Source organism: Sciurus vulgaris (genome assembly GCF_902686455.1).
Source record: "Sciurus vulgaris genome assembly, chromosome: 5".
Lineage (NCBI taxonomy): Eukaryota > Metazoa > Chordata > Mammalia > Rodentia > Sciuridae > Sciurus > Sciurus vulgaris.
The window spans coordinates 177,853,330-177,879,715 of NC_136465.1; the positions used below are offsets into that span (position 1 = coordinate 177,853,330).

Here is a 26,386-nt window from a genome sequence, read left to right on the forward strand (position 1 = left end):
AAGACAGGAGGGCCACGTGCTTAAGTGATTGGAGTGCAAACGTAGCAACACTGGGCTTTGCTCGAGTGTCCTGGGCCTGAGAAGATACTCCGTGCTCCTCTGGATACTTCTTATTTCCTTGGTTTCCGCGAGCCATTTGGTTTCAGAGTTGAATCAGGTATTTGGGGTGTGCTGGCAACTAACACACCCAGCCTGGTGCTGAGGCACTGTCTATTGGAGGCACGGAGAGATGCGCCCTGTGGCAGGTCCTGTTACAGGGTGGAAGGCCAGTGCCAGGCCTGGGCTTGGCTGGGACCCGCCTACCAGGGGTAGGGGGCAGGCTTGGGGAATGCAGCAGGAGTGGGTGTCTGTGGCAGAGCAGGCAGGCAACCCTCCTGAGCCTGAGGGACTGCGTCTAGGAACCAGGGGACGCCACCCTGGCTGCCTCATGGGTACGGGCAGAACTCCTGCATGTGGCCTTCTTCTAAAAGGGACAGACTAGGCACGAGGTAAAATAAGCAGATAGAATGTTCCAGCTGAAAGAAACCTAGGAAATCCCCCCGTCTTCCTTCTACACAGGAAGCAGGGTCTGACAGGTATAGCTGTCCTCACAGGTAGGTGGCTTTCTCTGACAAGCTGGCACCAGGGTCAGCAGCTCCCCACCACAGGACACTCCTCCAGAAATAATCTGCCCCCCAGATCTAGCCAGGTGAGTGAGCATTCTAGAGAAACCCAGCATGGTTTTCCTTTTCCCCCCACAGGACTGAGCCTTCGAAGGACAACAACAGGAGGACTGGTGGTGGGCAGGCAGGCCTGTCACCTGATGGCAGCTTTTCTGCTCCATCCTCTGTGCCTCAGACACTTCATTTTTCTGCAGAAAAGAATGACTCTCCTTTCTCACAAGACTTCACAGGAGCAGATCAGGTTGAGGCAAAGCCGAGGGAAGACACCTGCTCTGGGGAGGTACGTGGAGGGAGGTAAGGTTGACTTGGAGGGTCTCAGGGTTGCTCTGGAGGCCCCGCGGTAGCCCAAGGACGAGGGTCTACGGTTCATCCTGCCACCTGGGCCTGAGGCTCCAATGGGCCCGAGAGGCGGTCAGAACTTCTGGGCTGTAGAGGAGAAAAGCAACACCTTTCACCTGTGTTTGGCAGAGGAGCTGGTCAGGGCCAAAAGGCAGGAAGTGGGAGCAGGGCAGCAGCTCTGGACTGGCTATGGGTGGGGTGGTGCCCCGTGCAGAGGGCGCGTGATCCTGTGGAGGGCAGGCCCAGCCTCTTCTCCGACCCCAGCCGTGGGCCCACAGGGCCGTGAGCAGAGAGGACAGTGCTGGAGCACGCCCTCTGTGCCCGCCTAGGCTCTTCTCGTAGACGTCGGGCTGGGCCAGCTCGCTATCACTTGTGGAGCAGAAAGCACACCCCCGGCCGACCTCCCTCTCATCGACTTCTCCAGTCCTCCTCAAGCAGATGTGGCTTCGGGGCCTGCCAGCAGACCCCTGACTGACCTCACCACTAACACCCCAGACATGCTCAGAAACAGTGCATCCAAACCTTCACGGGCGGAGGGACAGGTAAGACGTGGCAGGTGATTCCTGCTGGCTTCAGCCTGGTTTGGTTCCTTACCCCAGGGTAGGGGATGGTGGCCCTGAGGCTTCTAAGGGCTCACGTCTCAGTCTTGAGTGGCCTGAGCTTCTTGAAGGTCACTTACTAGTACTGAGGTGTCCTGCCAGGTCTTGGGGGCAGAGGACAGGGGCCATGTCCCCAACTCCACACCCCCCTGGTGTGGGAAGGAGCATGGATATGTAAGGAACTGGGGTCAGTGTGTGTCATTCCTCCTTTGTTGGCTTAGAGGTGACAGTTGAGGTTTCCTTAAATGTACCTGAACCAGATAGACCGATATGTGGGTCTGGCAGCAGGTGTGGGGCCCGGGTCAGCTATGCTGACCTTGTTTTCTCTACCCTTCCAGCTGATCGACCTGGGCTCGCCTCTGATCCAGCTGAGCCCTGAGGCTGACAAGGAAAATGTGGACTCCCCACTTCTCAAATTCTGATGCAGTAAGGTCCTGCCTTTTCGTCTTTGTGAAAGAACAGTCATAAAGTGGCTTTCGAACCAAATTTTAGAAGAAACTTCATTTGACTTACAAATTTTTTTTTTTTTAAATCCTAAATACACTCCCTGTGCAGCAGGTAGGGTGAGGGACAGGGGCTGTTGGGTGTGGACCTGGGTCTCTCCTGCTTCCTCCTCCCTGCCTTCCCACTAGACTAGAATATTACATCTAAATTGAGGATTTTTGTTGAGAATTGTAAAATAGCAAGCCACTATTTTAAAAGTCAAGTTTGTATGAAAAGTTATGCTGTAAAATAAATGAAAATGTATTAAAGCTTATCTTGATTTTCAAATGCTTGCTATTTCATTATATTGTCTGAACTTTAATGCTTTTACAATCTGGGTGCAGTGGCACACACCTGTAATCCCAGTGGCTCAGGAGGCTGAAGCAGCCTTAGCTCAAAGCCAGCCTTAGTTGCTTAGCGAGGTGCTAAATGTAAGTAGCTCAGTGAGATCCTGTCTCTAAAATACAAAAAAGGGCTGGGGTGTGGCTCAGTGGTTAAGCGCCCCTGAGTTCAATCCCTGTGCCAAAAAGGAAAAAAAAAGGCGATTACAAAATTTAGTGTGAATAGAAATTGGTATAAATGCAGAGCCCAGCCCCCTCCCCACCAGGACTCTGGTCTGGGCAGACCTAGGACTCTGCATTGTTGGTGGGCACCTGCCACAAGAGGCTGTTCTGCATAGCTGGCGTCCTGAGGAGGCATCTGAATGTGAAGGTGATAGAGTCTGCTGGCTGAGGCCTTCAGGCCTGGTGTGGGGGCAGACCCCCAGCCATGCTCTCAGCAAGGGTACCACAGGAGGGGGTTGTGGCCTGGGGACACCTGAGGGCTCTCCTGCTCTGATCACTGGCTAGAAGTCACTAATTTGAGTACATTTCCTGATTCTGTGAAGAGATTTCTGTCTAGTGCCCACAAAGCAGACAGAAAGTGACAAGCTGAGTCCACTCCAGTGTCCCTGCACCAGCCCCAGCCTCACCACTTGGGGTTCGGAGAGAAATTGAGTGACATCATCTGCAGACTAATGCACCAGGCACTCAGGGAGGTGCCAAGGGCTCCCAGCTTTAGGAGTCCAACTTCTGTGACCTTTATTACACTAATTTTGTGGAACACAGGTCTCATTTCCATCTCTGAAGTCCATGTGCCTCACACTGGTATCCCCAGATGGCACTTGGGATGTTGCTGCTTTTGCAGTGGGTGGTTACACCAAAGGAGCTAATGTACCATGTGTTTAACTGGAGAGTCACAAAGGCATCACATTTAAGCCATCCTGTGGTTCACTGCAGCATGCTGAAGCCCAAAGCCCTTTTGGCTTAGGAGGAAAACTGGAAGTTGCCTGCCATTAACTTACCAAGCTGCCACCCCAAGCAAGGGATGTCCTGGTCCTCTCGACAGAGACCAAAACTAATGATGCCAGCTCAGCCATAGCCTCACTGTGCCCCTGTCTGCCCAAGGTCACATCCCTGGAAACTGCTGCCCGGGGGGAACATGTCCCAGGTTTTTGATTCCCACAGGGCCCAACCCTCTTGTCTTGCACTCACCCTGCACCTCCTGGTACCAGCCACTGTGACTCTCCAGTTAGTGGCTGCAGCCTCTTCTTGGGAAAAGGTCTGCGGACCTACCCCAGACCCTAAAACTACTCTGCTTCAGGAAAACTATCCACTCTAGTGAGAAGCCACATTTAAGCATTTATGTCCTTTATTGCCCTTTTAAGAAACAATCTTATTGCCAACCTCTGGTATGTTTGTTATGCTGGGTTTAAAACTACCTGCATTGCTGGGCACAGGGACCCATGTTTACAATCCAGCAAACCAGGAAGCTGAGGCAGGAATGTCACAAGCTCCATGTCAGCCTTGAAAACATCAAGACTGTCTCAAAAAAGGAAAGAAAAGGGGCTGGGGATGTTGAGCACCCCTGGGTTCAATCCCCAGCACCAAAACAAAACGGAAAAACAGCACCTATTTGCAGTGGCATTTCCTCCCCTGCATTTGCTAAACCACGGTTCAAATCCTATACAAATCAATTTAGTGGATTACTGTATAAATTTTTTAAAAAACTAGTTTAAGCTGTAGATGGACACAATATATTTATTTTTTTAATGTGGTGCTGAGAATCGAATTCAGTACCTTGCACATTGCTAGGCTAGTGCTCTACCACTGAGCCACAACCCCAGCCCTGCAGGAGCGATTTTTAAAAAAGAAAAATAAAATAATTACCTGACATTCTCAGACATTCTGAGAAGCGTTTTTTACCCTCAGTTGTCTGTGTAGTTATCTGTGTGTTCTGGGCCTCCGTGTAAAGTGTAACTGTGGATTGAAGTTGGAAAAGTGGAGTCGCTGATGTCAAGAATGCCTGCACTCAACACCTGCAGCATGTAGCCTCTGGTGTCAAGCCAAATCCCACCTGAACTCCCTGCCAAGGTGGCCTGAGCTCCGCGCTGCAGCTCCTGGAGGCCCCAGCATCCCGCCTCGCCCAGGCTGCTGCTGCGGCTGAGGTCGGGCCCACCCTATCACCCACGCGGTTCCACGACGCAGATTCCCTCCATCTCACTGGCCCGCCTGGTCCCGTCCGTGGCCTCCTTCCTGGCTTTGCGGGCGCCCACGAGGAAGCGCGAGCGCATCCCGGGGACGGCGCGGTCCTTTCTCCCGCGCCGCGTGCAAAGAGCGCCTAGTGCAGAACTCCCGGTCCGCGTCAGTGCGCGACGCCACACAGACACTGGACGCGCAGCCGCAGAAGGGCGGAACGCCGGGCGCGGGGCGCGCGTTTCCCGCCGGGCCCTGAGTGCGATTGCGGAGACCGGGAGCGACTTCCGGCGCGGCGCGGCGGCGGCGGCGTCCCGGGCGGCGGGCGGATGCTGGCGGCGCGGCACGTCGTGTGCGCCCTGTCCGGCGGCGTGGACAGCGCGGTGGCCGCGCTGCTGCTGAGGCGGAGAGGTGAGGCGGCCGTGCGCCCTGCGGCCCGGGACGCCTGGGGCAGCGAGCCCGCCGGGGGCAGCGGCGGACGGCGGCCGCTTCGGGCTGGTGCGGCGCCCATCCGGCCGCAAGCTGCCTGCTCGCCGCGCCGGCGGGCAGGCGTTCCCCGACGCGCCTGCGTCCTCTGCCGGCCGGGCAGGTGCTTGGGTCCTCGGGCGGGGCGGGGATGGCCGCCCCTGGGTCGTGCCTTCGCGAGGCCGGGCTCGGACGCGCTGGCGCGATCTGCTGCGAGCCCCTCCGGCGCAGGCGCTTGGAATGCAGAGGTGCGAGCGTGGCTCCGGACGGTGGAACCCTGGGTGATGGAAGGCACCAGGTTGGAAGGCCCAGCACCCACGAGGCCCTCGAGCAGTAGTGGCCTTTAGTAACCTTCATGAAGGTTAGCACCCGTCTGCAGGGGAGGCTGGGCACTTCATGGAGAACCAAAGCAGGCGTCCTGCAAGCTGACCGTTGAACTGGGAGGGAAGAAGAGTGGGATTTCACTCCGCAAAGAACTGCAGACCCGAGGAGAAGAGGAAGCCCTCCCGCACTTGGCTGCCCAGCAGAGGCACCGAGGCGGCAAAGTGCTGGCTTGGTCTGGCCAGAGGAGGGTGGGAGGGTCAGGCCCTGATCACGGAAGAGCGTGGAAGTTGTTACGCTGACTCGGGACTTTTGGCCCTGTTGAGGAGGCGGTTCGAGCCCTGAGAGTTTCTAACGAGGGGGTCGACTGGGTGTCTGAGCAGATGTGGAGAACTGGCGGTCATCTCCCAGATTCAGCCACTTCAAAGAGAAACCCTGTGTCCAGACCAGGCATATGCTTATTCTAGCCTTGGGTTTTCCTGCATGAAGGGGCTGATGGATGTAGAGGAAAAGTATGGTCCCCTCATTTTGGCACTGAGAACTTTCAGTGCTTTATGTTGTGTGTGTGCCCTGGAAAGTCAAGGGTCCATCCTCCTGTGTAAGTGGGTCACATCTTTTCTTGAGGACGCCAGGCAGATGAGGCTATGGATGGAGTGCAGTTTTAAAGCTCCTTGGAGTTGATTCATCCTACAAGCTCCTTTCAGCTCCCACCGTGTGCTGGGCACTCTACTAGAGCTGGGGACAGGGGCTTGAACTGGGCAGTCCCTCCTTGAGCTCCCTGTTGTGGTGAGTTGCAGGGGAGACTGACAGCTGGTCCCAGGTGGCACATTCAGTAGTGGAGGTTGCCTCCTTCTGGATGCAGAGGAGGGGGAGGGCTTGTGGATGTACATTTTTATTTTGTCAAGAGTGTGTCAACAAACCCCTGGTTTGGGAGGTTAGATTTTAGGTATGAGTGTCCCCAGAAGGTCATGTGTCACGTAACCTGTTCACATGTTTAGAGGTGAATTGATTGGCTTATGAGAGCCTTAACCTAATCAGTGCATTATTCCCTGACAGGGATTGACTGGGTGGTAATTGCAGGCAGGTGGGGTGTGGCTGGAGGAGGTGGGTTACTGGGGTGGGCCTTTGGGGCCTATATTTTGACCATGGTGAGGAGAGTCTCTCTCTCTCTCTACTTCTTGGTGGCCATGTCCCCAGCTGCTTTCCTTCACCACACCCTTCCGCCATGATGTTCTGCCTCATCTTGGGCCCAGAGCAATGGAGTCAGCTGTGCATGGACTCAGACTTCTGAAACTGTGAGCCCCCAAATAATCTTTTCCTCCACCAGTTGTTCTTCTCACGTCTTTTGGTTACAGCAACGAAAAAGCTAAAACGGGTGCTCTCTTAAGCATTCCTTAACACAAATGCCTTGTCTGCCTTACATTCAGCCTACCCAAAGAGGCGTTGCGCATACAGGGAGATAGCTGTGTAGTTGCTAAGATGGTGTAAAGTCATCGTCAAACTTTCTGATTTTTGGTCGGATACTTGGTAACAATAGAAAAGGGAAAGAGGTCATAAAGTATATAGGTGGTAGAACTCTTATAATAAAATACCCAAGTTATTTATTTAGCTTAGTTTATTTTTGTGCTGGGGATTGAATCCAGGCCTCATGCATGCTAAGCATGAGTTCTACTATTAAGCTATGCCTCCAACTGGATAAAATATCCAAAATTTTATTTGTCTTTATATCTGATAACTTAGAATTTTTTTTTTTAAGTTGTACCAAGGATTGAACACAGGGGTACTCAACCCCTGAGCCACATCCCCAACCCTATTTTGTATTTTTTTAGAGACAGGGTCTCACTGAGTTGCTAAGTGCCTTATTGTTGCTGAGGCTGGCTTTGATCTCACAATCCTCCTTCCTCAGCCTCCCGAGCTGTTGGGGGTACGGGTGCACACCACTGCACCTGGCAAGCCTTAATTAGTAGCTGGAAATAACTTTTGAAATGAACTTACTTCTCTGATAACGGAATGGGAGTTTCTATTTGCATTGAAAATTTTCTTTGAGTTCCAAATGACCTTTTGATCCTTGAGCACACATTTGCTAAGTCCCTCTTATGTGCTAGGTGCCATGCCTCTGCATGGGTGGAGACAAAGATGCAAAGAAAATCCCATTTTACTCACCTTGAGGAGTTGGGCAACCAGTCAGTCCATCCTTAGTGTGTTGTGACAAGGGACCTTCACAAAGTGAGCGAGCGTAGGGGTAAACCCTAGCCCTCATGGGAAGGCTACTCTGGGCCATGGTGTGCTGAGATCAACCTGAGGTTGATCTGTACACTCTAAGTGACCTACCTTCCCCCAGGTTACCAGGTGACAGGGGTGTTCATGAAGAACTGGGACTCACTGGATGAACATGGCGTCTGCACTGCTGACAGAGACTGCGAAGATGCTTACAAAGTTTGCCAGATCTTAGACATCCCTTTCCACCAAGTGTCCTACGTGAAGGAGTACTGGAATGACGTGTTCAGGTGAGTGCAACTTGTAGCACGCAGCAGTCTTCCCAGTGCCACTGTCCGCCAGATCGATGAGCGTATAGTGCGGTGCGCCTCCTGGCCACGAAGCTAGAGACTGCGGGGGGACCTCTGTGCCCTGACTGTTCTTATTGTTATTTTGCTACCTGCCAGAAATCTCTTCAGTGCCTGTTTGAACCTTGGCATGTTTCTGCTGCCGAGGTGGGGTGGGAGCCGAGGTGGGGTGGGAGCCCAGGTAGGGTGGGAGCCCAGGTGGGGTGGGAGCCCAGGTAGGGTGGTAGGGTGGGGAGCCGAGGTGGGGTGGGAGCCGAGGTGGGGTGGGAGCCCAGGTAGAGTGGGGAGCCGAGGTGGAGTGGGAGCTGAGGTGGGGTGGGAGCCCAGGTAGGGTGGGGAGCCGAGGTGGGGTGGGAGCCCAGGTAGGGTGGGGAGCCCAGGTGGGGTGGGAGCCGAGGTGGGGTGGGAGCCCAGGTAGGGTGGGAGCCGAGGTGGGGTGGGGGCCAAGGTGGGGTGGGAGCCCAGGTAGGGTGGGGAGCCCAGGTGGGGTGGGAGCCGAGGTGGGGTGGGAGCCCAGGTAGGGTGGGAGCCGAGGTGGAGTGGGGGCCGAGGTGGGGTGGTCCTGGAAGGGCTGGGAAGGGAGTATCAGCGCCCATGTATCCTGAGGGCTGCGCTTGGGAGGCTCAGAGGAAGAGTCATATGAAATGCTTCCCTGTGCCTTTTGGAAACAGGAAAGAGAAGAGAGAAACTTTATAAAATCTGATACACGCCCAGTGATGATTGTTTAGTGCGCACTGGGGCCTGTGCTGCATCGGGGAGCGTTGCGCACCAGGTCCTGTTGCATGGGGCTAGATGTCCGGTTGGGAGGATGTTATCCTTCGTGAGGAGTGGTGTTGGGAAAGTGCCCAGGTTGAGAGGAGGGGACATCTGTGTGGAGTGGGTCAGGAAGGCTTTGTGGAGGAGGCAGGGCTTTGAGCTGCCCCTGCAGGAGGGCTTGAAAACATCCAGGTAGAGAAGACTCACTCTGTGGGGCTGGGGAGCAGCAGTGAAGGGACAGAGAAAGGCCCTGGTGTGGCTCAGGAGTGTTGCACTTTGGTTGTCCCCTGTTCCTCCCCTCGGCTAGTCTGTGGGGAGGTCTGATGATGCTCAGTTCCAGTTGGCTATAGCTGGCATCTGAGACAGACCACATGTACCGTGTGGGTTGATTCTGCCACGTGGGCAACCTCGGGCAACTTACTTGATTGTTCCAAGCCTCAGTTTTCTCATCCTTAAGTAAGGACAGTGCTAATGCCTCCAAGGGGTATTAAATGAGGTACATACGAAATTGTAGTTCATAAACAGTCAATGAATGTAACTTGTTAATTTCATGATTAAGTTGAGTGTCACAGCCAAGCCTAGGATAAATTAAGGAAGATCAGAGGCAGAGCAGCTAAGGAATTCCTCCTGCCCCTAAAATCTCCCACACTTGATATGGGAGAGGAAGGTGAAGGCTGACTGCTTAGAGCCCAGAGGACAAGTCCACTGAACAGCAGATGCAGGCCAGCACAGCACTGAGTACTTGCTAACCATACCTGTCTGGAATGGGGTCTGAGGTGGGCCCTCAACTAGGGTTGGTTCTGATCCAAGGGGTTCTTAGGGTCTTTGGGAAACAGTGAGAAGACTCATGCATAAGGGGGCAGAGGACGGAGGAGCCAGGGCTGCCTTCAAATCCAGTCTACGTAGGCTGGGGTCGCTGACTGGCATTCTCCTGAGTCCTTGGGGTTTTGGGGGATGACAAGAAGCCCAGATGCTGCCTTTCAAGCACGTGAGTGTGGTTCTGAAGGTTAACACACCTCTAACAGGCCAACCAGGCCCCTGAGCACTGCCGCAGACGTGGAACGGAGCTGGGACTGAAGCCCAGCTGCCCAGGCAGCGTGCACCTCCGAGTCTCTAGGTACCCGGACTGGCCCAGGGTGTGGCTCGCTAGGGACTGAACACGGCCCCACGGCAGCATCTCTGCAGCCGCCTCTGAGCTCCCGTCCGGTGCTGGCCAGCTTGCCCTCTGTCTCACTGGTCTGGGTGTAGCCGTGACTGTGCTCATTGTGCTATGTTCTGAAAGTGCTCAATTTCTGAGCACTCTCTAGCTCAAAAATTTCTTCTGAATTCTTTGGTTCAAGACCCACTTGGCTTGTGAGGGTCTGAGTCAGGTGTTCTTTTAATTACCATCTCCTCCCCACCACACAGGAGTGATGTCTCTTTCCTAGTGGAAGAATGGGCTCCCTCAGTTGCTTTTGTTAATACCCCTGATGTGTCTTCCCTTACTCTATTTAGGAAATGGTTAGATGTTCAACTCCTTCAACATTTAAACTCACTGTCTGTTAAAGAGGAAGTTTATTGGGTTTTTGAGCATACAGAGAGACATGTGTCTGACTAATTTACAATTTAATGAACTTCACAACTTTGAATGATTAAAAACAGTAGAAAGAGTGTAATAATATCAAGTGTATTGCAAGTCTGGAACCAGATCAGTTTTATGAACTGTGAGGGGGGCAGGTAGAAAGTTTGACATTGCCTGCTACCGTTGGTGATGTACAGGTGACCTGTGATCCCGTGCAGGTTCTCTGTCTTCATGTTGCAATCTTTTTGATAAGCATTTTTTAAGCCCTTTAGGTTAAATGAGAAAATTATCTCATGTACTAAAAACATACCCAATTTTAAACTCCTGGAATAGGCATGGAGTGACTCTTCTGAGACTGACATGCTTCCTACATCTTGCTGGTGTTCTGGCAGTCTGTTAAGACAGAAAATCACCAAATTAGAATGACTGGGTGCATTTAAGTCTTGGTAGTCATGGCAGTCTCTGATGACAAGTGCCGGGGCTCTGAGCAGATGTTGGGTGACAACATGGGGTGACTTGCCAAAGCTCCCTGTCGTGGGAAGTTCCAGTGTGGATGGGGCGAGGGGAAAGTCCACACTGAATTAGTGACTTGGCCGGGTGGGTGTTGTTACTGTGCTCTTGAGGACTGTTTCACTCTCAGAGCTGAAAGCGCTTTCTTGTATTCCAGCGATTTTTTGAATGAGTATGAAAGAGGAAGGACTCCTAACCCCGACATAGTCTGCAATAAGCATATCAAGTTCAGCTGCTTTTATCATTATGCTGTGGATAATCTTGGTAAGGAATTTGGAATCTTTTTCATTTGTTATAAGATTTTCAGAGCTAAGACAGAAGCCAAAACTTTAGGACCAGTTTCATTTTCTAGGAGAAAAAGAAGCAGTGAAACATGCTATTCTGTATTTCACTGAATAAGGGAGTTTCTGGTGAGGTGCACATGATGGCAGGAGAGGGTACTTTCCATGTGGGCCACTTACACATGTGGACAGGCTGCCACCATCCTGAGGAAAGACGTGTTGAGTCCCTGGCCAAAGGGCTGTAAGGTGACAGTGCCTCAGGGCAGGGGGAGATTCTGGGAAACTGAGATCCTGATAGTGAACCAACTACCTCGATGAGGCATCATCAGAAAGAAAAGGATGTGAAAATGAGTATCAAGAGACTTAGAATTTTTTAAAGATGCCAAAAATGACAGAGGCCTGGCCAAGAAAGAACACAACATGGAGTTGGCTGCCTGCTCAGAGAGCAGCAGGCCCGGCGCCCAGCGCCTTTGTGTCACACACTGTGCTGGCAGAGGCTGGCCTAGGCCGGGAGCCACAGCAATGCAGTCTTCCCCGGGGAGGACACCTCACCTTTCCGAGACTCCCTGTTGCAGCGGCTCCCGCCTTCTACCTGGGGCCATGCACCCCACCTGAAGCTCAGCTCTGCTGCTAGATGCAAGTGTACTTAGGGAGCTTCTTAGAAAGTTCCTGAGTTCATGCTCAAGAGAGTCATCCCCTTCCATAGTCCTACTGAGACCTTTGCTCTTGCTTCCAAAGGGGAGTCTGTGGTTTTTCCAGAGGTCAAGCCTTTTGTCTGCCTGCCCCTGTTCTCTTGTGGGTTTCATCTTAGTGATCTGTTCTGGAAGCCCACTCCTGCGCCAGCCGATGACTTGTCTGCCCCCTCACTCTGCAGGTTCTCTCCGTTCCTGAATCTCCCCTTTCTTGATTCTGTCTGCATATTTGACACCCATTCCTCTGTATTAGGACTTCCTGGTGCTGACTCACATAGACATCCTTTTGGTAGCAGTTCCTGTCCTCTTCCTTAGGGTCACCATCATGAGCCTCTGAAGTTCTCAGTTTGCTCTGCCTCACTGCTGCTTGCCTGCCTGCAGGGCTAGGGCGGATGTGATTATGTGCCCCTGTTTAGCAGTGTCAGCATTTTAGTAATGACATGGATGAGGATCGAGTAGTGAAGTGGGAAGCAGACTGGTGGAGAGGCAGCAAGCAGCACCTGGAGGGGAGAACGCCACGCTTTATGTCACGCCCGGGGCCCAGAGGAAACGACACTCCACATTCTGAGCCCTGAGCTACAGTTTCTCAAGACATTTACAGGTTATTTGACGTCATCCTGGACCCTTCCTGTCATTGGGCTTTTCCCTCTTTAAGATTCCTAGTCTCTGCGGCTGAAGGCCTGGGCAGGGTCTCTAACACAGAGCTGCTCACAGAACAGAGAAGAAACGGCTCTGTTCACAGGCATCGGGTGCATTGTGGAGGGAGGAGTCAGACTCCTGGGGCAGTTAGTTACTGACAGTGCAAAGGTGGGGACCCTGGTTAGTGAGGCGTCCTGGAGAAAGGCAGAGAGAGGGAGGGCACTGACCCTCCCCAGGACACGGTCTCTTACCACGACGTCTTTGCGATTTCATTTCAAGCCAGCTGTGGTTTTGCCCTCACAGTAGCACTTGGATGCAAGATGTGAGTGACCTAAGTGTGAGGTGACAGTGATGAGAAGTGGACTCAGGCATTAGGAATTAAAAAAAAGAGTCAACGAAAAGAGAAATGACAAAATCCTACATTTGAATGTTGGGCTCACCAAAAGCATGACATTTGGTGGATATGGATGCAGTTTGCTCACTAGGCTCAGCAGTCAGTCCTCCAGGTTCGAGGCTGGGAAGAACTGGCTTGGTCACCACTCATGAACAGAAGATCCCGGATCTTAGTTGCTTCCAGTTGACTGAGGCAGGTATCTAGAGTCTGTTGTCAAAGCCAGTGCGGATGGAGCTGGTGAGGAAGGGAGAAGAGTCCTCCATGGTCTGCCCTGGCTGGGCCCCTTCTGCTGATAGAGTGTGAGTTGATTTTGATTCCCAGGGTGTGTGGAAATGTCCCCCGATGAACTCTTGAGATTATTCAGGTCGCCACAGCAGTGGTCAAGTGTATGTGAGGCTTGTGTTCCTTTGTGACAACAGAGCAGGGCTGGAATTCACAGGAGAAGAATTTCTCTGGGAGCAGCTTGACAGCAAGCCAGAGAGGAGAGCTGGCCTCTGGGGTGCCAGCTCCCTGGGTGGCGTGTTCTGGAGCCCTGGTGAGTGTTGACTGGCTTACTTTGGAAGGAGCTTCTGCAGTGCCCGCTGCCATGTCTAAATTAACCGCATGGACAGCGCAACATGGGAGAACCATGTGAAGCCTTCCAACACGTAAGGGCTTCTCAGGGATGACTGCGGTCCTGCCGCAGAGGTGACTGTTTTGTAAGGAAGCGAGATTCGAAGTGGCATTCTCTGTTGGAAAATGAAGTCAAGGTGTAATAATGTGTCCCTAAGGTCCTTCCCCAAGTGGCTCACGTGCAGCAGCCACTCCCATGCCTCCTGAGACCCCTGCTTGGCCAGTGTGGAGTCAAGTTCCTCACACCTCCCCGTGAGAAGTCTCCATGCTGGAAGGTCAAGCACTAATGTGCATTTTAGTCATTTCTTTTGACTTTTTTGCATCATGTAAACAGAAGAAATTGAGTATGTTGGATGGTCCTTTGTGGTGATAAATATTATGCGTGTTTATTAAATAAAATCTAAAACTACTGAATAGTGGGAAAAGAGGGCAAGTGTCACCTGTGACTTCACTCCCACAGTCAGAGGAACAAGCCTTTCCTGTTCTTTAAAAATAGCAGATTGTGGTATAAATACCCGTCTGCTTCGCAGTGTCATAGGCATCTCTGTCTCTTGATCTGTAGGTGCCACTGTGATTACAGCCAGGCATTGTGATTTACTTCACATCCTCCTGGTGCTGAGCACTTTTTAAGAAATTGAAATGAGGTGGTTTTTATTTGGGGGGTGGGGGGTATGGTACTGGAGATTGAAACCAGGGTAAATTTATTATGAGCTACAGCCCCTTTTTAAATTTTATTTAAATTGTTTTTTAGTTGTAGATGGATACAGTACCTTTGTTTTATTTATTTTTATGTGGTACTGAGGATCGAGCCCAGTGCCTCACATGTGCTCAGCAGGCGCTCTACCACTAAGCTATATCCCCAGCCCCGCTTTTTAAATTTTTAATTGAGACAGGTTCACCAAGTTGCTGAGACTCGCCTTGAACTTGCAAGTCCTCCTGCCTCAGCCTCCTGAGTAGCTGGGATTATAGGTGTGTCACCATGCTGACTGAAATGAGCTATTTGTATTTAAATCTGTGTATTGGATTATTTCCTTAACCTAGAATGAATGAATCAGTACTTAACTTCTTACAAGCTCTTAAAGACATAGTAAAAGTTTGTGGCAGGGTTGTATCAGCTTAAATCCAGAGTTGAGGGCAGCCCGCTTAGCCAGCTGTAGCAGGGCCTCCGCTCCCTGGGACCTCCGTGTTGGAGGGTGGTGCCTGGTCCCTGCAGGCCATCAGCATAGGACTGCAGGTCTGCGTGCTGCCTTCAGCACCCTCGTCTCTTGCTGCCCGAGGCTGGCGAATTTGAGTCTCACACTGGATCCTGATATTTTTATAACCTCCCAGGAGCAGATGCTGTTGCCACAGGCCACTACGCAAGAACTTCACTGGAGGATGAAGAAGTCTTTCAGCAGAAGCATATTAAGAGGCCAGAAGGGCTTTTCAGAAACCGATTTGAAGCTAGAAATCGTAAGTTCACGTGCCCAGACCAGAACTTAATTCTTTGTGAGCAGAGTGGAATATCTAGAAGAGTGACAGGAGTTGGTCCAAGCATGCCAGCCTTCTTTCTCTGTGTGCTGCAAAGTAACTGCTCGGTTCTGGGTTCACATTTGAAAAGGTGCAGTTGCCAATAGGGTCACTTCCCCAAGGGCCTGTGACCCCGCAGTAAGATTTCCCAGTCAGGTGCCAGAGCAAGGGCTGGGGGAACTAAGTTAGAAACTTAGAATCCAGTTCTAGACATTGCATGTTGGTCATCTGAATATTCCAGGGCTCTGTGGGGAAACATTTGACCATGATCACCGGGTGCTGCGTTTTAGCTAAAGCTTTCTTTGCATCAAGGTTTGCAGCTCAAGACTGGGTGTGACCCCCATTCAGGGAACAGACACCGTGGGCAGGCCTGGGGGCCATCTTGAGGCTGTGCACAGAGATGTACATTCAGAGTGGTTTATGAATGTCAGGAAAAAACAGTTTCACCTTTGGGGAAAGATAGATGCCAGACTGAGCAGGGACGCCTCTGGCTTGTCCTGCTGTACCTTCATTTGTGTGTGGAAAGGAGGAGTTTGCACCATTGCTGAGTGAAACGCGGGGCTCAGGGCCACACTTGTGTGAGGACTGGGCTGCAGGACATGGCTGCAGGTTGGCAATTCTCCGTGACTGGCCAGCCAGCAGCCTGCCCCAGTCACCCGGCAGTCTCAGTTCGGCTTTGGTTCCCACCACCTCCCTGCCTGGGGGTGGGGACCAGAAGAGGGAGCGCTTTCTACTCTGGGCCTCCTTGCAGTCTGACGAGCTGCACCCCATTTCCCAGATGAGGAGCCTGAGGCATGGTAAAGTCACTGACCTCGGCACCCCAGGTGGCAGCGCCTGCTCCCTCAGCCCTCCTCCATCTGCCGTGCCAGTCACGGAGCCTGTTTTGAGGGCAGCAGTGACTGTGTGATGTGCACTGTGTCCTGGGTGCCAGGGCTTGCTGCAGTGCTGGCCGCCCTTCTCTTTCCTTCCTTTCTCGAAGTGGAGGTACTAGGCAGCCCAGATGGAAAAGCCTGGGCCCTTGTCAGAAGGAAGGGCTACCTCTGTGCCAGCTCAGCTGCTGTGTCCACCTGTGGGGCCTCTGTCCCCTGCTTCCACTCCTGGGCGCACCACAGAAACCCCAACCCGTGGAGCAGGTGACTGAGGTGCAGTCTGCTGACTGGGAGCTCCACAGTGGGCCTTGTCAGCGTGAGTTCCTGGGACCCACAGCTGGGTCACTTCCCCAGCTGAGCTCGCAGGCTGCAGTCCCCTAGGGAGTTGCTCACTGTCGTCAGGCCATGCGCACTCAGAGGCTCTGCCAGGAGCGTCAGCACAGTGATGTCACGGAGTACTTTGTTGTGTGCTAGGCATGCCAGAGCTTTCTGTGTTCTGATATGGTGGCCCTGGCCTGGCTGGTCCCCTCATGTGCGTGCAGTGCAGCACCAGTGGCCCGGCAGAGCAGACCAGGCCAGGCCAGCGGGTGGCGCCCGAGCTCAGCTGCTCCCTGGCCTCCGCAGGAGCCATGGGTTGCCAGCTTCCTTCCTACAGAAGCACAGAAATCCATGAGTTTAGTGTGTTTTAAAGTGATTCACAACTAAGAAAATTAGAATTCCTCCAGTATTTAGAGGACTTTGCACTCACAGTATTTGGCAGAATTTAGTTTTGAAACAAAAAGTAGAATTTTGGGAAGTGAGTCTACTCACCTGTTTGGCAGGCTGGGCTGGTTTCGTGTGGGCTGGTCCCGATGTTTTGTCACATGGTGGGGAGAGAAGTCGGGACTGACTGTGTCCAGCTCTGCCGTTCTCCACCTGCGTTGTCTTGGGCGAGTCACTTCAGTTCTCTGAGCATCTGCTTCCTCGACTGTTAAATGGGAACGAGTCCACCTCAGAGTCTAACGTGGGGATTGGCAGGTGGAAATGTGAGTCCCGCAGAAGCCACACTGCCACACTGCTGTGCTGACATAATGCCTGCATGGCTTATGTGCTGCACAGCTGTCATCCTAGCTGCTTGGGAGGCTGAGGCAGGAGGATTGTGAGATCAAAGCCGGCCTCAGCAACTTAGCAAGGCCCTAAGCAACTCAGTGAGACCCTGTCTCAAACAAAAAGGTCTGGGATGTGGCTCAGTGGTTAAGCACCCCTGGGTTCAAACCCTGATACCAAAAAAATTTTTAAAATAAGCCTGTAGTGCCACTGAAGCCTGCCACGTGCTGGCGGGCTGTGTGTGTGACCGTGAGGCTGTGCTCAGCCCCAGAGGTGAGAGGGCGAGAGGAGTTGTAAGGTCACTCCCTGTTCTGAGCTGATGAGTTCCAGGGGTTGCTGGGTGGTGTGGGGAGCCCGCAGCTCCTGTGCCAGTGGCTGAGCCCGCCGCCCAGGTGGCCCAGAGTTGGGACCAGACCTTCTTTTCAGAAGCAGGGTTTCCGATCACTCAAGCCTCTGCACGCGCTAGCGCTGTTCTTTACCATTAAGTGGAGCCTGTCTGGGAAACAGCACAGTGACTGTGAGTGCCACTGTGGCCTCCAGACAGAGCCCTTGAGCAGAAAGCAAGTGTGGCCCTGCACCTGCTGTGGTCCCACCTGAGGCCCAGTGTGCGGCTGGAAGGCCGACCTGTGGCCTGCCCAGCTGCCCGCTGGGGGCTGAGGGACGTGGGCTCATATCTTCCCCTTCTCATTCCGTGTTTTTCCTGCGATGTTTTTCTTTGAAACTCTTACAATCCACATTATGAACTGGAATAATGTCCCCATCATTAAAGTCTGCCTGCCCTGTGATTTTCTTGTGGTAGGTAAATGCGGCTCCTCCCAGTGGTCTGCCGTTGGGTATCGGTTTCTGCTTCTGACAGACCAGGGGTGGCTAAGTGAACAGAAGGACTTACTAAAGGCAAAGTCATTATTTTTATTCCTGCAACATCTTTTGTTCTTTACTCTTGGCAGCGGTAAAACTTCTCCAAGCAGCTGACAGCTTTAAAGACCAGACCTTCTTTCTCAGCCAGGTTTCCCAGGATGCCCTGAGGAGAACCATCTTCCCTCTAGGGGGATTAACGAAGGATTTTGTAAAGAAAATAGCTGCTGAGAATAGACTCCATCATGTGCTCCAGAAGAAAGAGGTAGGTGCGAGGAGTCTGCCTCGGGCACACCCGCCTCCGAGGCCACGCACAGGGTGAAGGGGAGCCGGGGCTCCTCACCTGGCATCCAGTGTCAGGCAGGCCGAGCCCCCGGAGCAGGCTGGAGTGTTGCAGGCGCAAAGGCTGCAGAGGCTGTCCTGGTGCTCCTGCTTCCCTCCCTGGACCCCCAGCTGCCTCTGCTGCCGTCTGTGCGCGAGGCTCCCGTTCATCCCATGGCTGGCACATCTCACGTCGCTTTTGTGCCAGGCCCTGTGCTGCTGAAGCCCAAGGAGATGGTGACAGGCACACAGTCCTCTCCTGCCTTCCCCAAGTTGGCAGTGGAGAAGGGGAGAGAGACTTTTGAGACATGTCGTCGTCAACCTAGCAGACATCTGTGGAGGAAGGGCTGAGATCCTGAGAGGACCAGTGGGGTGCAGGTCCACCCAGGGGCAGAGGTGCCCAGAAAGGGCCCTGGGGGAATCACATGTAACTTCCGGCTCAAGTACAGGGGAGATTAGTGGGAAAAGTTCATGTGGAGATGTGGAGGGAAGGACATGGGCACAGGCCCTGGGGTGAGGGGGCCAGGAGTGGTGGTGTGACTAGGGTGCAGCCATATGCCAGGGGCTGAGTGTGAGGTGAGGGCGCTGCAGGGTCAGCCGCCTGAGCCACGGCCGAGCCTGCCCGCTCAGCACTCGGGCGTCCTCTCAGGAAGGGCAGTCCCTCCCTCACTCCTCTGCTGTTCAGTTCCAGCAGTTGCTCCATGGTGGGAGCTGAGGGACCTGCTGGGACACGTGGGACAGGCCCTGCCTTCCAAGGCCCATGTTCTGGAGGGACATGAGCCAAAGACTAGGTGCTGGCTCCATAGGCCTTCCTGTGCGGGGAACAGTCGGTCCCGAGGAGTCTTCCCGGGCTCTCCCTGCTGCCTCCGCCCGGGGCCGGGCCCCCCCAGCTCCAGCCCTGGTCCTGTGCCTTCTTGGGGCTGGACAAGGTTCTTTCCTGTAGCCTGGGCCTGGCCCCGTGGGGCATGGCAGCAGGGCAATGCTGCTCACTGCAGTGTCTGTGCTCAGGGGCCTGAACCAGGGATAAGACAGTAAGACATTCCTGAAGCCCCTGAAGTCCTGCTTGCGGGTTGTGCCTCGTGTCTGAGGGTGTTGGAGGAGGCGACCAGGTCCCTGGCCCAGAACTATGCTGCGTAGTGAGGCCAGGGCAGCCTCCGCTCCTGGCCTGGCCCTCTGGGCACAGGAACCTGCTGCCATCCACTCATCTCCTGTCAACCTCCTCTCGTTTCAGAGCATGGGCATCTGCTTTGTTGGGAAAAGGAATTTTGAGCATTTTATCCTTCAGGTGAGTGTACTTTGGTGGTCGTGCATCAGCTCCAGACCTGGATCACCATTAGTAACGGGATGTTTGTCTTCCAGTATTTGCAGCCTCGACCTGGGAGGTTTATTTCCATTGAGGACAATACAGTTCTGGGAACACACAAAGGTGAGTTGTCGCCTCTGGCTCCTTCCCTAAGCATCTCCAGCTGTGAGGGGCGTGCTGGCCCTGGGAACAAGATGGGTCACTGAAGGCTGGGGCTCAGGCTGGGGTACAGGGCACGAGCAGTCTGACTGGGGCTGCGTGCATGTCACAATGCCGTCTCCTTCTAAGCTCTGGATTTGACACAAAGCTGCCACCTGAGGGGGGCTGCAGTCTCCCCTGTGAAAGGAGTCCTGTAGGTGGAGTGTCTCACTGGTCAAGGGACATGTGGAACTGCAGAAAGTCTGCTCTGCTGAAGGGTGTTGGCATCACGGCCGGGCGGCAGGCGTGTGGAGCCTGGGCCAGGCGCCCTGGGGCCGCTGCACCTTGGGTGCTGCTCATGTTTGCAGACCCTTATGGGCAGGTCCACTGTGACCTGCACAGTGCTGGGCATGGGGCACAGGTGGCACTGTCTGTGTGGGTGACAGGGATGTGCCACCCAGGGCACGACACCCAGGCAGTCTTGACTCAGCCGAGTCCTGCCCTGTGGTGCTGCCCGGGAGGATGGGACTGTGCTCTGACAGCATGTCGGTGAATGTGCTCCGGAGAACCCCCGCCTCCTGAGGAGAGGGGGAGCCGAGCAGGCAGCCCGAGCAATGACCTTGCCTGGGACAGAGCCGCCATCTCCAGCAGCAGCAGGCAGCTGGAGACTCCTGTTTAATCTGTGCCCAGAGTGATGGTGGCAGATCTTGTCAGGTCACCTCTGACTGCACACATGCATCCAGAGGAGGTACAGGCGAGCGGGGACCCTGTGACAGGGGGAGTGGGATGTGCCGAGAGCCGGGCACCAAGAAGCCAGCAGTCCCAAAGCAGGGGGCGCACTTGCAGGCCACACTGGTCCTGCCCGTGAGAGCTGCAGGTGCACCAGGGTTCGATGGCAGGGCCTGGCCTCGGGCATCGTGCCAGGTGTGAGGTGTGATCTCCGTCCCTGTCACAGTCCTTGTGTCCACCCCAGGGCTGGACGAGGCTGGGATGTGTGCAGCTGTGCCATAAGGAGCATAGCTTCTGAGTGAGCCCGGGCCACTGCAGACGTTTCTGGGGTCGCCCTGGGGCCCACCTGCTGCCCCCACAAACTGTGCTGTGCCCGCGAGAACCTCGTCCCCGGGTCTCAGGAGAATCTCTGTCCTTAGGTTGGTTCCTGTACACCCTGGGCCAGAGAGCCAAGATCAGCGGCCTGAGGGAGCCCTGGTACGTGGTGGAGAAGGACGCTGCCAAGGGCGACGTGCTTGTGGTGAGTGGGGTTTGCCTGGGCACAGGCGTCAGCTCCCCTCCGCAGCCTCCCAGCGCTGGCCAGGGAGCAGCTGGGTTCTGGCTGAGGCGTGCACTAGGCTCCTGCTGTGTGCGGGTCCCTACGCGTCACTGCAGTAATCCGTGAGTGCGGCTTATCTGATTTTATGAACAAGGAGGAGACTGAGATGAAGTGACTTGCAAGGTCACGAGAAAAGGAAGAGGCAGCGCAGGGCTGTGGTGGTAGCATCCCAGAAGTCCTTGTGGGTCAGAAACTGGTGACTGAGCCAGGATAGGCCAGGCTATCTGCCATGTGGGGCCCTGAGCCATCCTGGCCTTGGCTTGCTGCCCAGGCTCCAGAGCAGAGCTTCTCAAAGGACATGAGTCCCCCACCCCCACAGGGGCCATTGGCAGTGTCTGGAGATACTTTGGGTTGTCAGTTTGGGCGTGGGGGCCCAGGTCTGCTGGCATCCAGTGGTTAAGGCAGGGACGTTGCCGAAGAGCCTGAGGAGCGCAGGACAGCCCCCTTTCCTGACAAATGATCCCAGAAAGCCTCCTGCTGCCACGAATCCTGGCCAGGAGACCTCACCTGCCAGCCAGGACATCTCCTTCCACGAAGAGCTGTGTGTGAAGAGCCCAGGAGGTGCCGCTGCCTGACTGCGCCTTGTGGTCTCGGTGCCCCTGGGCTTGGTTCTCTTGGTCCTGCCCTCGGGTAGCGCGTGGCCCAGTCCTAGGAGTGCCATGGTTCTGGGTGCAGAGGCCAGGGGACAAGCGGTGGTGGGAACAGAGCCTCGGAGCAGCCCTGGTGACCTGGCCTCTCAGGGCAGCCCTGGTGCCAGCACAGCCCTAGGCCTGCTCCAGGCCCTGCTTTCCTTGAAAGCCCACTGGCATGACTGGCCCCGTCCCTGGTAACAAAGCCAGTCCTCAGAGAGGGGGTGGCAGGAGCTGGGCTGAGGGAGGAGATAATGCCTGTGGACGTGGCTCAGCCCTCACCCCTGCGCCTTCCTCGGGCGGGTTCCCTTGGCTCCTGTGCCTGTTTCCTGGTCTGCAGAACAGGGGCGGTTCGGTGCCTGTCTCCAGTCCATGGTCCTTTGCCGTTAGGGTCTTTGGTTACCATGATGCTGGCAAGGTGGGCTTTGGGCGTCCAGACTGACGCCCCCTGAAGGCTGGAAGGCGCCACAGACTTCCACTCCTGCAGGCCCCCCGGACAGACCACCCAGCCTTGTACAGGGACCTGCTGCGGACCAGCCGGGTGCACTGGATCGCGGAGGAGCCACCTGCCGCCCTAGTCCGCGATAAGATGATGGAGTGCCACTTCCGATTCCGCCACCAGATGGCACTAGGTGATCAGGCGGGGCTGTCTTTTGGAGCTGAGGTCCCTGGGTCAGACTTGGGCCAGAGCCCCTTGGGCAGGACAGTCCCCCATTGTCGGGATTATGTAATCTTTCAAAGCTCCCTTGACCTCTGTCTGCCCTAGAGGGGCCTTGGGTGCAACCGTGGCTCTGTGGTGAGGCGGCCGTGGCAGGTGGTATGGTGTCTGTGTGCTGGGGGCAGAGCCAAGTCCCTGACCACTGCCCTACCCTGCCCTGGCAGAGGGACTCCTGCAGAGTGTCTGAGCAGGTTCTTCCCCCAGAGCGGCCGCTGCTCCTTCCTGGGGCTCAGGCCTCTGTCCTGCTTCAAGGCCCCCCTCTCCCCCCAGTGCCCTGTGTGCTGACCCTCAATCAGGATGGCACCGTGTGGGTGACTGCTGTGAAGGCTGTGCGGGCCCTCGCCCTGGGGCAGGTGAGTGGGGTGGGCGTGGGGACTGTGGGGTCACCGGCAGGAAGGCTGCCCGGCGTGCAGCATGGCTATCCGCACATGGCCCAGTGCCTCGGCCTCTGCTCTGGAGAGCCTGAAGCAGGCCTGGCCAGCCCGACAGCCGCCTCCATCCCACAAGCCTGTGCCGCCGCCGCATCCAGGCTTCTCCCGCAGTTTGCAGTGTTCTACAAAGGAGGTGAGTGCCTGGGCAGCGGGAAGATTCTGCGCCTGGGGCCGTCGGCCTACACACTCCAGAAGGGCAGGAGCAGAGCCAGAGCATCTCCCGAGGGCCCCAGTGAAGACCCAGGCCTGCGCCCCGCACCCTGATGGGAGCCAAGCTGCAGGGAGGACGCCTATGAGAGCAGAGCCTGGGGCTGGGCAGCGTGTGCCCGGCAGGGCAGTGATGGGCTTGGTGCTACTTGAACCAAGGCAGCCCCAGGAAGGCCCTGAAGCCAGAGCAGCATTTGATGGCCAGTGGGTTGGCCCAGGGCCCTGTTCACAGAGTCTCCTTCACTCACCCCCAGGGACGGTTGCCCTGCAAGGACACTACAGGGACAATATTGAATAAAAAGTCTGACTGGCTCGAGGAGTCTGACCACGGTGTCCAGGGGCTTGCGAGGCCGGGGTGGGCTGTTGAGGGGCTCAGCACTGATGGAATGGAAGGCAGGTGGACCGCAAGGGAAGGGCCAGAGGCAGCCTGGCCTCCCCTCTCCGGGGCCTGAGCCCTTTCCTTGGGGAGGGCAGAGAGCTGTCCAAGGCCCAGGAGTCCACAGGTGAAGCCCAGGAGCGCCCTGGCCCTGCAGGGCCCACATCCAGTGGAACCCTGCGCTTTCCTGGGGAGCATGGCTTGGGGCTGAGGCAAGTGCTGCCTTGTCCACTGGAGCGCTCTGAGGAGTTGGGTGACCATTGGTATGGAGCGTCTCTGGGCCGGGGTGGGGGCTTCTGGAGAGGTCTTGGGAGGGGACTGAGACTACAGGAGGCTGGAACTCAGGGAGAAGCCATCTTTCTGGATAAAGAATCTGGGATGAAGGCCCCTGGAGTTGTCAGGTGGGGCCCAGCAGGTGAGGACTGGAGAAGCAGTCCCCTGGCAGTGGGGCTGGTGCGGGACCCACATCAGGGCAGGTGGGACTGGCAGGACCTAACCTGGTGGCTTGCTCAGAAACAGGGACATCTAAAGCCAGGGCTTCAGCCTGCCCGGAGCCCAGCATGACCCAGTGCTGATGCAGGGTCCCCTGAAGTCACCGAGCCACAGGCCCCAGGGATGGCAGAGAAAAGGGACAGGGTGCAGCCTTACGATGCTGGGCTCCTGTTAACAAGGAAAAGGACAGTGCCAGCCACTGCATGGCCCACAGAGAGAAGGCCAAGTGTGGAGAGGAGCCCCGGGACTTCAGAGCTGAGGGGTACAGACTTTGAAGTAAAAACAAACAGAAAAGGGCACAGGCAGCTGAGCTTGCGGACCGACTGCCAGAAGCAGCAGCTCCAGAGCGGGAGAGGTGAGACTGCAGGAGGCGGGGACCTGGGCTGGACCAGGTCTGATGCCTGTCACGGGGCACCAGGAGAGGAGGAGCGTGGGCAGGAAACAACCGAAGGCTAGACATTTCCCAGCTCCCGTGACACTGGCCTCCAGCCGGAGGTGGTCCCTTCACGCCTTGGGGAGGGGAGCTGGGAGGAAGCAGCACAGCAGAGGGACAGACTCAGCGTCTCTGTTTATTGTGGACTCTCCTGGGGCGCTGGCATTTCCAGTGTTTGAACATTAATAAATACAAGCGTTAAAAACCTCCAGTGTCTGATCTCGTACAGTCTTAAGTCATAAAAATAGGTCTAAGTTTTTTCTGTCTTAGCAAAATGATTTTTTTGGTAACATTTTTGATGGAGTTAGGAACTACACCTCCAGGGCGCCATGCAGCTGGGGCGCAGCGGGCACATGGCGCACAGCGCCCCTCCTCCCTCCAAAGCCGCACCAGGCTCGCACTCTTGCGCCAGCGCCTGGCGAGGTCAGGGCGTGTGTTCCGGGCAGAGGAGCTGCCTTCCACTGACTGGTGCTTTTCATATTTGGAAGCAGCTGTACTGTCACCTATTTGGGCACCTGATTTGAAGATCACAGGACGTGCTGAAATAAGCATCTGAATGATCCTGGGTCTGTCCCACGGCCCCACGGGCCATGCTGTGCCATGGCTCTCAGGGACAATCAGTGCATCACGAGTTTTCAAAGACAGCATGGTGGCCATTGCATAGAGTGCTGCAGCTTTGTCCTTCTGCACAACTGACCACCTGAAGCGAAGTGATGTAATTGGCCAGACTGGGGATGGCACCCCAGCTGCTCAGTCTAACCAGGAAGCTGGCAGGAGGATGTGACATCCTGAAGGCCTTGCAGCTTCTTCTGAGTTGGGATGTATGAATGCTTTGCGATCCCCGGAAGCAGGAGTTAAGGGACAAAGGCATTCCCTGCCTGCAGTACCAGGCTCCCAAGGGCAGTGGCATGGCAGTCAGGAATGGTGGGTGTGTGAGATTGCTGCGGCAGCCACGTCCACCCTGCCCTCAGCAGGCACCTTGAGGGAGCTGGTCCCAGGTGGCCCTGTGGGCAGCGTGCGTGGAGGGAGGTGACCAAGGCAGCATGTGAGCGTGCTGTGGTTCTGGAGGCCAGCCGCAATGCCCGTGCGTCCTTGCTCACGCTGAAAGCAGGTGCAGGGACTTGTGAGGACTAGCTCGCTGCAGGAACACGCCCCACCTCTGACGGGCTGGGACGCCAGCGGCGCCAGCACATTCCAAATTCAAGTACAACTGTGCAGTCCTCACTCTACAGACCCTGGTAACAACCAATTCCAAATGCAAAGTACACACAGGTTTTTTGTCTTAAAGTCCAGGACAAATACATAACAGTGTTTCCACCATTTCGATATAGCAGAGCAATTTGCCTTAAGACAAGGGGCGTCTTTGCAAGAGGGCTCCGAGACAGGCCCCTGCTGGTACTGGGCCTCCGCTGGCTCTGGTGCTGGGGCCCCTCATGGCCAGGCCAGCAGCATGGTTTTGGCTGTCTGCTGTCTGAGGACCCAGCTGTGCTGGCCCCAGTTCAACATCTCCCTTGAAACATGCCTGTGGCTTTGGCACTTGTCACCGGGTCTGACGGGCCCTGAGTCCCCGGGAGGGCCAAGGGCTTCATGTCTGGACCGTCTGCTGTGGAGCCGCTGCTACAGGGGCCCTCACACCCGGGCCGCTCCATTCTGGAGGCAGCAGTCCCTGGGGCTCCAGGGTTCAAGGCCTGAGGACGGTGGTGGCCTGTGTGGGGTGGACAGGCTGGCCTCACGGTTTCCTGATGGTTCAAATTGAAGTTTCGTTACTGCCTCTGCGTGTGGAAGAAGCCATCAGGCAGGTGGAGGGTCAGTGAGGGTGGCAGCTGGGTGGGCTCCAAAATAAGTCAGAGGCAGAACTCCCCTATTCAAGGAAAGGACACCCAGGGCCTGTGGGGGTCCTGGACAAGGGAACGCTGGCAGCCCCACCCTGACCCCAGGCCCTGGGGCCAGTGCCACTCACTCGGAGTCGGAGCCTTCCGCCTGGGCGCTCCCCACGCGCACATTCATGGCCACCCCGTTCAGGTGCTCACGGCCTGGCTCCCTCCCGGGGGTCTTGATGGTGATGACACAGTCAGGGGCACAGACCCCGTCGCCAGAGCCCAGGGAGGACGTGCGCGAGGACGCGGGGCTCTGCTCACAGCCGGCCAGCTTCTCCCGCAGCCGGCACTTGAGTGGCGGTCCCGGCAGTGGGGGTGGGTAGGCGACTTTGTTCTTCAAGATGCCTGGGAGGAGGGAGACCTAACAGGGTCACACCCTGTGCTTCCTCTCTGGATCCAGTCACCTCTGATCTGCCGACGCCCA

At 55.5% G+C, this 26,386-nt stretch overlaps 3 protein-coding genes across 13 annotated transcripts in view; 2 read left to right on the top strand and 1 right to left on the bottom strand.

Moving 5' to 3' along the window:
- The window catches only part of GTSE1 (G2 and S-phase expressed 1), a 29,590-nt gene extending 24,948 nt beyond the window's left edge, over nt 1-4,642 (top strand). For all 3 annotated transcript variants that reach the window (XM_079143324.1, XM_079143326.1, XM_079143325.1), the window contains exons 10-12: nt 741-942; nt 1,331-1,543; nt 1,939-4,642. In XM_079143324.1, the coding sequence (XP_078999450.1) occupies nt 741-942; nt 1,331-1,543; nt 1,939-2,022 (499 nt within the window). In that variant the 3' untranslated portion in view covers nt 2,023-4,642. The remainder of the gene's footprint in view (nt 1-740; nt 943-1,330; nt 1,544-1,938) is intronic.
- Nucleotides 4,643-4,853: 211 nt separating this feature from the next.
- On the top strand, nt 4,854-24,105 carry TRMU (tRNA mitochondrial 2-thiouridylase). 8 transcript variants are annotated; one of them, XM_079143331.1, is made up of 12 exons: nt 4,895-5,007; nt 6,580-6,677; nt 7,724-7,889; nt 10,931-11,037; nt 14,721-14,843; nt 17,803-17,975; nt 19,263-19,316; nt 19,391-19,457; nt 20,621-20,721; nt 21,916-22,060; nt 22,417-22,499; nt 22,689-24,103. In XM_079143331.1, the coding sequence occupies exons 3-12, from the start codon at nt 7,747-7,749 to the stop codon at nt 22,839-22,841; spliced, it is 1,149 nt and encodes a 382-aa protein (XP_078999457.1). In that variant the 5' UTR covers nt 4,895-5,007; nt 6,580-6,677; nt 7,724-7,746; the 3' UTR covers nt 22,842-24,103. The 8 variants fall into 8 exon arrangements, with proteins under 8 accessions (XP_078999455.1, XP_078999456.1, XP_078999460.1 ...); XM_079143329.1 differs by lacking the exon at nt 6,580-6,677 and having other exon boundaries at nt 4,854-5,007; XM_079143328.1 differs by lacking the exon at nt 6,580-6,677 and having other exon boundaries at nt 4,893-5,094; nt 22,689-24,104.
- A 405-nt stretch (nt 24,106-24,510) lies between these two features.
- Nucleotides 24,511-26,386, bottom strand: part of CELSR1 (cadherin EGF LAG seven-pass G-type receptor 1) — a 118,525-nt gene continuing 116,649 nt past the window's right edge. Inside the window, exons 34-35 of one of the 2 annotated variants that reach the window (XM_079140179.1) lie at nt 26,046-26,307; nt 24,511-25,824 (exon numbers count right to left, since the gene is read on the bottom strand). In XM_079140179.1, the coding sequence (XP_078996305.1) occupies nt 25,815-25,824; nt 26,046-26,307 (272 nt within the window). In that variant the 3' untranslated portion in view covers nt 24,511-25,814. Of the gene's footprint in view, nt 25,858-26,045; nt 26,308-26,386 lie in introns of both variants that reach the window. The other variant, XM_079140178.1, reaches the window with a different exon arrangement.